Raw genomic sequence first — 10011 nt, forward strand, 5'->3', positions numbered from 1 at the left:
ATTCATGAAAGTAACATAGTGACTTAAACAATTTTTGCATAGTCAAAATATTGTCATCAAAAGTTAATACGAGTTATTTACATTCAAGTCTTTAAATTCTACACCATCATTAATTACAACCTAGGACCTTGTACCTAGAGGAACAAAACATTTTTGAAGTGAGATCTTCTTTACATATTTTCCAAAAACCATAGCCTGCATCTGCAAAGTAGACAATACAAATCAATTAAGTTGATTAGCAACATATTAACTAGGTTGATGTTTAGTCCTTAGTTCTTATTGCTATTTAGAGCAAACAGTAATTAGGTAATTAACAATCACAAAAGAATAAACTAATACCTTTGTTCCATGTAGTGAAATTAAAGTACATCAACTGGCTAATCAATCCTCAAAGGTGAGTCGGGGTATTCTGAAACAACTGAAACAAATTGAATACTAAATAAAATTCAAAAGCAGAGAATCATTTTTAATAACAATTAGAATATATAAAGTTACCTTCTTCAATTTCGTCAATTTTTTGGACTTCCTCTAATATATCTTCAAGCTTGCATTCTTTAGAAGGCGATCGTAGTCATTGTTGAGTGCAAATAAGCGCTTCTACCATTTTTGGAGATAAAGAACTTCGATAACTATCAAGAATTCGACCACCTGTACTAAAAGTTGACTCAGATGCAACAGTAGAAATAGGAATAGAAAGGATATCCCTAGCAATTTTCGCAACAATTGGGTATCTACTGGACGAAACTTTCCACCAACTCAAAATATTAAAATCATTGATCTTCACTACATCATCTTTCAAGTATATTTCCAGATCAGAATTTTTTACAACAAATCCCTCTTTATTCATGTCTTTCTCCCACTGAGATTGCAACAAATCACTAGATTCACCCATCACACAATTATCATTTTCAATATTTTCGTTAGGATCTTCAGAGCAAGAGCAATTGTAGTGATTATATAAGAGATTCAAAACATCTCTCACATCTTGAGACTTTAATCTTCCCATCAAAGAGCCATATGCAATAGAAATAATATACTCTACATATTGCATCTTGTATCTAGGATCCAACACAACAACAACCATCAGTAACATATTCATACTCTCAAACTTACCCCAATATTTATCCATCTTGGATTTCATTCTTGTTGCCATATCAACCAAAATGAGATCATCATGTTTAGTATACTTGATAATATCATTTCGGAGATTGAAAAAATCATGAAAGAAAGAGTGAGAAGTAGAATATAAGCTGCCCGAAAATTTTAAAGTTGCCTGATAGAAAATATTAAGAAACTTCACAAAAGCTTTCACATTCTTCCAATCATCTGTTGATGGATTTTTTGTTGTTGTACTTATTTCTTGACATTGCTTTGATAATTCTGGTCATCCACATACATTCTTGTAAAAGCTTTTTCAAATTTCAAAGCTTTATCCAACATTGTGTATGTCGAGTTCCATCTAGTCTCAACATCCAGACTTACAAGACCACGGGTGTCAATTTTAACTTTCTCAACAACGGACTTAAAAGTAGCAAATCTTGAAGAAGAAGACCTAACATATTTTATAGCACTTCTTATATGAGAAATAGGCTCAATTTGTTCATCCAGCCCCTCTTTTACAATCAAGTTTAAAATATGAGCATTACATCTAACATGTAAAAACTGATTTTCAAACATTACACCTTTCCAATCTTCAATACGCCCCTTTAAACTCTTAATGGCAGCATCATTTGCGGTTGCATTATCCAAGGTCACTGTAAACAAGTTCTCAATGCCCCAACCTAATAAGCAATCCTCAATCCCCTTGGCAATAGTCTCACCTTTGTGATCTGATGTTTGAAAAAAAATTAAGAATTCTCTTTTGTAGATTCCATTGATCATCAATCCAATGTGCAGTGACAACCATATAAGTATAATTTTGGATTGATGTCCATGTGTCACTGGTAAGACAAACACGTTGGTTTTTTATAAGCTCCTTAAGCTTTTCTTTCTCTTCTTGATAAATCCTTAGACAATGTCGAGCAACAGTTACACGAGAAGGTACTTCAAAATTTGAAAAGGCTTTAGCCATTAATTTTTTGAATCCTTCTCCCTCAACAGCCCTAAACGGTTGTTCATCAATAATTATAAATTCGGTAATTGCTCTCTTAATTTCATCCATATTAAAAACCCCTTTTTCAGTGGAACCACCTTCTGGCCAATCTCTTTTGATAGGTTTTAATGTTGTTTGCCACTTATCGGACTTAAATGGAGACTTGAGACATTTCACAGTTAAATGATTCCATAACGTAGTTGTCCCATTGACACTGTCGGCAGCAAATGTTTTAGTACAATAATTACATTTTGCCCTACATTTAGCTCCTTTAGCAATAAACTCGGAGAAATGATCCCAAATTTGAGATGTTTCTCTACCTGTAGTTCCAGAGTTAGGAGTGACCGGAAGAGCTGCTCTTTTGTGCTTCTTAGGAGGTATGCGTCGATGTGGAGTTACTTTGCCTTGTTGTTGAGATATTGTCAACATAGTTGAAGGAATATTATTAATCACCTCTACATCCGTTACAGAAGGTGTAGTTTCCATCCAAAAAGAAAGTTTCTGCACATACATAACAATAGTTATTAGTATTCAGATACAAGATTGTGTTTCAACAAGACTTCCATTCAAGTATTGTGCACAAGACTTAGAAGTATATTTCACTTTGAAACCAAAACAGATACAAATATAGTACAAAATATATGGTTAGAAAAGTATGATGTATATTACTGGCTACTGCTATCAAATCTAATAGTCTCTTAAATTTTTATCTCTATCACTTGTTTTTCCTTATCTCTGCGGACCATCACAATGTTTACAGTACAAAAACCTCCATACAAATGGAACCAAAAGCAATGAGTCGAACACTTGCCCCTTTTTCATTGCATTGAAACAACATAAGTAAAGAGAGAAATAAGTGAAACTTATATACAAAAAATTTATCATCATCTTTATCATCTTGTTGCTAAGCTTAACACACCATAGATATGGACACCAAGATGTATAATTTTTAGGTTTATATCTATGATTCAACTACCCAAAAATGTGATGTTGTTGACAATGGCAATACAAGAAAAATATCTAAAAACGAGTTAGTAGCAATTACTTACCCAGATTAAGATGAGTTGATGACGATTTGAACTAAAATCCAAAAGACGAGCTCAATATATGTCCTAATAGCTAATGAGTAAAACCTAACAGTGACTAAGTCTTTGAAGGTGAAGAGCTATTTTTGAGCTGCTGACCTAAATGACCTTTGTTAAATGAGAAAGAGAATATTAAAGGGCTAGTTGAATTGTATAATTTATTTGGGCTTTTGTTTATTCCTAAAAATAACAAGTGGGCTCAAGTCAACAATGTAGCCCAAAGTCCACTAATATTAAACAAAAAATTGTGAGAAAGATTAAGAAAAATATATAAATTATATATTAATAAACATTTTTATGTATAAAATAAAATTTTAAAATTACATATATAATGTCGGGTTGGTTTGGTCTCGGGTTGGTTTTTTTTAGTTAAAACCAAACCAACCCAAATATAGTCGGGTTTTTTTTTTCAATACCAAACCAAGCCAAACCAAACCACTAGTCGGGTTTTTTTTCGGTTTGACTCGATTCGCGGTTTGGTTCGGTTTGCGGTTCGGTTTTGTACACCCCTATCAAGGGGTATTTGGGGGCCAGAAGATGGACAAAGAATAGTTTTGTACCAATTCAAATAGTTGAAGAGTATGTTAAGCCCTTATCCGTTTTAATTATTCAAAATCAAATCCTCACTTAATTTGGATTATTCAAAACTTCTTAATCTTCTATATAATATATAAAATAAATCTCCCCCGATCGTTGTCATGCTATTAAATATATGATCATAACATCAATACGGATGTTTTGACACCCATAAGACGGACCAAAAACGAGTCAAAAGCAAAATTATGAAATTCACACCTGAAATTTTGAAATTGACTCTGTCAGTTAGTTCCATTTATCTCAAGGAACTTTTTTCCTGAAAATGGGAACATTCCAAGCTCAGAAACTAATCAAAACAGCTCATGCAATAAAAACAACCAAAAATCACCATTATAGAGGTATGAGAGGTATTTTGGGATAAGAATTTACCTTTAAAACAACCCCCCCGATGATCCCAATATGTCGCTTCAACAAACAAATAGAGCCAAATATCAGTTCAATAAGAGCTCTAAAACTCAATTTATCGAGTTCACAATAATGCAATTGTGACTGAAATTCGGGACAAGTCTTTTAAATAAGACCAGTTAAATTAATTCTGCGAATGCGGGCCCATGGCCGCGATTGCGGTAGCCAACAAACCTGGGTCAACTCTGCCCTTCTCCGGGAACGCGGAACAGGCTCATGAACACGTAGGGTCAGGGACCCACACCTCTGCAAATACAGGACCAGACTCGTGAACACGGAGACCAATGTCATTGGCCTTCGCCAACGTAGTGCTAGCGCACGAACGAGCAGCAGAAATGGGGCTGCACCAACAAGTGTTGCACCAGCCCATACTTGGAATCGGCAAACTGCCCCGACGGGGGGCTTGGGATCCATTCGAAACCCCGTACAGGCAAATGAACCATGCTATCCCACCAAATTTGGCATTCTGGACTCAACGGTGATGTTGAAACTTCCAATGGGGGTTACTCGACAAAAAGTGGGTCCTAAACTCAAACTCTGTTTTAAGCCAACATTCATGAGATGGCTCGAAATGGGCCTGGAAGCCTCGGGATCCGCACCAAAGGTCATTCTAGATCAAACTCAACGCGTTCAAGGGCTAACGAAGTCGCTATAATGTATTCTAAGGCAGTCTACCTGAGGTTTTGACCGAAGTCAACCGTACAAGGATCAGAAGCTTGAGAACACAAAACTCGCATAAAAACCAAATGAACGACTGATACGAACTGTTATTCCTAGTAAATCATAAATGATTTGGGATCTATATAGGAAAACTGTAAACGTCAAAAAGAACTCAATAAAGAGGAAATGACATGAAGGGACATTAAAATGTGATGTATGCTTTAACTATTTCATGTCACTATATTTCTTCAAATATACTATGAAGATAATGATGAAGAGAACATAAATAAAACACGCAACAATATGGAACATTTCAATAAAACTAGTTGTTTAAACACAAACTTATTTGAAACAATTGATAGTCGATAGAAACAAAATAGGTCATTGATGCTTCAGAGACGAGATAAAGATATATGGAAGGCTTTACAAGTTGATTTTACTTTTTAAAACTAGAAACAACTGCCTTGTAGTCTTGCAATATTCATCTTCCATCCATGCAGAAATCTCTTCGATTTTTTCCAAAGTCCTCTCAAACATTTCATCTGCAATTTTACTTCCAAAATGTATGGTGAACATTTCTTCAGAACCAGCTCTTATGTGATTGATGAAACTATTTGCATCAATGCCTGACTGGGGATTTGCCAGCTCCATTCTTTCAATGCTAAAACATCCATTTTTCTCTACCACTTTAGTCATGTCTTCAGTAGAGGGAAAATATACTGGAAAATTGAATGAGTCAACCACAGATTCTTCTACAATTCCCTGTATGAAAAAGAAAACGTGTCACATAAAATGGAATAGAGGTAGTGACAGAGCTAAATGTGGGGGTTCAATTGAATCCCCTAATCGAATTTGCAATTTTTTGAATTCACTTATTAGGAGTTTTGACTCCACAATTGAATAGAAGATCCAAGATATTTAACATATACTCTAGTTCTTTCGTTTAAAGTGTCTTACCTTGACTACGACATAAGAGTTTAAGAAAGTAACATAGACTTTTGAATCTTACAATTTTAAACTAAAAATATACATAAATATACCAAAATTTCATATTGTGATCTTAACCATGCCTTGTAAAATGTTATAATAGAAGAGTTTACTAGATTTAGACGATGCCTTTTTATTTAAAGACAAAAGAACAAATGAAAATAAGATGGCACATAAGTTGAAAGAGAGAGAGAGAGTATAAGGTTATGAGTCGCTCACCACATTGACCATATCAATAAGGATAGACTCAAGAAATTTGAGCATCCTATATGTCAACTTATAGTCTTGTCATGTGAGATCGACGTCATAATTACAAAATTACTAAATTTAGAAAAAGTAGCATAACATTTTTCTCTCTTTGAAAAACAAACTAAAAAGGAATTAGGATATAAATAAATTGAAACAGAGAGACTATAAGGTTATGAGTGGCTGACCTCATTGACCATATCAATAAGACTAGACTCAAGAAATGTGAATATCCTAATCCAATTTTGGAGTACTGTATTTCACTTGGAATAGCTGGCAAAACAAGAACAATTAAGCCACCAGGAACAATTTCCTCTGCCCTTGCACTCAAGAATACTTCCATATCTTTGTGAAATTGAGCAACATAAGCATTCCATACTTCAATAGAAGCACCATCATAATGAATTCTTCTTTTATTCTTCATATCTTTTGGCATTTGGGACAACCATTGTAACGCATAACAAGAATACGCGATATGAAGAGAGCACGAGGGGAACAATCGTCCATAGAAAGAACCGGGAATTGCAGCTGCAAAATATGGCTTCTGATCGGAAAATAGTGATTTGAATAAGATATTGAAATCGTTCGTGATATGATCGTTGAAGAAAACTTGAAATTCGATTTCAGATTGAGAATGGTATTTATCTTTTATGGCCTCTACAATATTTTGCATTGCAAAATATGTGTTTGGTCCAACTGAACATCCCAGGTCTACAATAAGAAATGTTTTGGTTTGTATATCAAAATTTTCAATAATTGCCTCTCTGATCATCCCTTTTGCATTATCTGCAGCATTTCTCTACAAATAAAATAAAATAAAAATTTATGTACCATTGCAAGAAGTAATACTTGATGACTTTTATACATAATATAATTTTTCGATAAACAGTTCAATTCACTCAAGTCTATAGGTGATTAAAATGCTCCATATTTTCCTCTTCTACTTCTTGCATTACATGAATTTAGACACATAATTCTACCTAAGTTCAGCACAAATTTATGTAACATAGGCGAGTTTGGAGCTCAAAATAATTACTTCACGTGTCTCAATTTTTGTGGCATACTTTTCTGTTTAATTTGAAAATCAATCTTGATATTAGTCTATTATGTTTAAAGTCGAAGTGTGAGGCTAATAATAAAGCAACAACTGGTACTATAAAGAAGTGGTCAAAACTAGAGAGTTGACCGATTTGCAGATCATATAATGTAGCTGAAAATGAAAACTGGAATTTTGAGATGTTCGTTCAAATAAGAAAAACTGAATGAAATTCATAAATGTCTTAATTTTATTATCTTTTTTTTTCTCATATTTCCTCCAAAAAGAATGATACCATTATATATTAAGAAATAATTTAACTTCAAAATTTTAAAAATCTCCTTAATGAAAAAATATATATAGCTACAAACTATACATTACCTGTAATAAGGAGTTTTTAGTGTAGCTAGATACACCTTCACCACCCTTCATGGGGAAAAATCGTGCCATTGAGGAATTTAAGATCTTTTAATTTTTTGCTTACAGACTTAATTTGCCAAAAGAAACTGCATATATATATAACAATTTTGCAAGCAAAGCCTTATTTATGTGCAATTAAAGACAATAATTTTGATATAGACATAAGATCTTATTCTTGATATGTTTAATTAACAGATTGCTTAATTATAGTGATATATTTTTAAAAAAATATATGTGATTACATGATGATTAAAACAATATACCCATAATCAATATTTAAATGTAACAATAATATAATACAACCACCTAACTTATTGCTCTAATTTACTTAGGTAGCCCGTGCATATTAGATCTTATGATAACTTTTTTTTTTTAAAACCAAAATTTTGCTCCAAGTGTTTTAAAGTATATACAGTAATATGTTATTACAACAGTATTTGTTTGTTGTTTTTTCTAATAGTAGTTATTTTTATGTAATAGTGTAATTTTTCATTTTAATAAGGGAAAATACATAAGTACCCCAACCTATGTCCGAAATCTCAGAGATACACTTATACTATACTAAGGTCCTATTACCCCCGAACTTATTTTATAAATAATTTTCTACCCCTTTTCGGCCTATGTGGCACTATCTTCTGGGTTCAATGCGTGTTGACAATTTTTTCAAGCTTTCTGGTTGATAGTGCCACGTAGGCCGAAAAGAGGTAGAAAATTATTTATAAAATAAGTTTGGGGGTAATAGGACCTTAGTATAGTATAAGTGTGTCTCTGGGATTTCGGGTATAAGTTGGGGAGGGGGTACTTATGCATTTTCCCTTTTAATAATGTCAGGAAGTCATGTCCTAGTTTTTAGGGGTAGCTAAGTTATGTATTTAAACTCTATGTTAATGCCATAAAATCTAAGTAGAAAATAATTTAAGTTTTTGAGTACTTTAACTCAAGAGATTAGAGACGAGCCAACACCATAGGTCATAGAAAGAAAATATCATATTTATCTAGCAGTGTCCTATAACTAGATCCATAACAGAGTAGCAACTTGATATCAGAGACGAGAGTTATGAGAAACCAAATTCAACATCAACTGACACATTTAATAAACTTGGTCCAAGAAGCCAATAATTAGAGGGGCAACTATTATGCTTCTAATTATTTGAGAGCATTGATAATGCCATTACTATAAAAAAAAAGGTGCATCGCATAGAAAATTGGGGCTAGGTTATTTATTTAAGGAACAAAAATGAAGATACATTCTACAGAGGAATCACTATTGTGATAATATAAGTTTAACAGTGTAAACTATCAAATTTACCATTCAAGTTCAATAATAACTACATTTGTTATGCATCTTTGAACTAATGCCCACAAACTAAACATAGCATAAAAATGCTAACATTTTTCACTTAAATAATAAAATCTAAATAGCAATTAAAAAATAGAAAAAAATAAAGGTTTCATTTTTTTTTGTAAAAGCTAAAAAATACTAAGAATAACTACACCAAAGACTTAGTTGTAATGATCAATTAAGTAGTAACTGCTCAATGATTAATATGAATTTAACATGTGTAATACCAGTGACATTTTATATATGAAAAACCATTATATTTTCTTTCTATCACTAACTCAAATGACCTCCTTTTCATTCCCAAAAACTTAAGCACCATCAATATAAGGTATCCATCCAACCTGCAACATAAATGAAAGTGAAAAATTAAATATCTAAATTAAAGGTTAAAAAACCTATAAAACCCCCCCTAAATATCTTCTAAAGAAATATATTATTACTAAAACTAAATGGGAAAAAGGTCTGAAATATATTCGAACTTTGACCGAAATTGCTATAACAATACCGAACTTTGGAAAGAACCTTTGACCCCCCTTGCACTATTTAATAGTGTATTTTAAAGGTATATATGTGCCCACATGGACATCATAAATATTGCATCATTATAAATAGTAACGTGTTCATGTGGGGAAATATATACCTTTAAAATACAATATTAAATAGTGCGAGGGGGGGGGGGGGGTGTGGTAAAAGGCCCTCCATAAAGTTTGGTATCGTAGCAACAATTTCGGTCAAAGTTAGAGTATTTTTCAGACCCTTTTCCCAAACTAAATTAGATTTAAAGTTTTTGTAACACCCCGATTTTTTATTGAACTAAGACTCGAACCCTTCTTCGTTGTGAGTACAATTTTATCAAGGAATTTAAGGTCAGGTCACTAGATATAACACCTTGAGTTCTAAAAAAAAAAGAATTAAAGAGAATTCATTCAAGTCATTGCTTAGTTCTTTTACGTTTTGTGTTAACTTCAAATGACCAGCACATGATTAGTTAGGAGATCCATAAGACACCAAATGAAAGGTCTTGGAATTCTCTTTCCAACGCCGCCAAGTTTGCTAATTTTCGAGCTCGTATGAGAGAGATATACCCGTTTGAAGTCGGGCTGCCCAAATAAGGAAAGTTACCCGAAAATATGAGGGGTAT

The 10011-nt window shown here is 33.0% G+C and overlaps 1 protein-coding gene across 1 annotated transcript; it reads right to left on the reverse strand.

The window, feature by feature from the left end:
- Positions 1–5262: 5262 nt before the first annotated feature.
- LOC125863996 (loganic acid O-methyltransferase-like) lies at positions 5263–7558 on the reverse strand. The gene is made up of 4 exons (XM_049543952.1): positions 7490–7558; positions 6327–6871; positions 6046–6091; positions 5263–5601 (listed from the first exon to the last, which is right to left on the reverse strand). The coding sequence occupies exons 1-4, from the start codon at positions 7556–7558 to the stop codon at positions 5263–5265; spliced, it is 999 nt and encodes a 332-aa protein (XP_049399909.1).
- Positions 7559–10011: the final 2453 nt, after the last annotated feature.

The sequence above is a fragment of the Solanum stenotomum genome, chromosome 5, assembly GCF_019186545.1.
Source record: "Solanum stenotomum isolate F172 chromosome 5, ASM1918654v1, whole genome shotgun sequence".
Classification (NCBI taxonomy): Eukaryota; Viridiplantae; Streptophyta; class Magnoliopsida; order Solanales; family Solanaceae; genus Solanum; species Solanum stenotomum.

Coding starts and splice junctions, on each gene's coding strand:
- LOC125863996 (XM_049543952.1), bottom strand. CDS start 7,558: ATGGCACGATTTTTCCCCATGAAGGGTGGTGAAGGTGTATCTAGCTAC. Junction 6,092..6,326: donor GCTATTCCAAGTGAAATACA/GTACTCCAAAAT, acceptor GTTGACATATAG/GATGCTCAAATTTCTTGAGT. Junction 5,602..6,045: donor TTATTGATATGGTCAATGTG/GTGAGCGACTCA, acceptor TTTTTCATACAG/GGAATTGTAGAAGAATCTGT.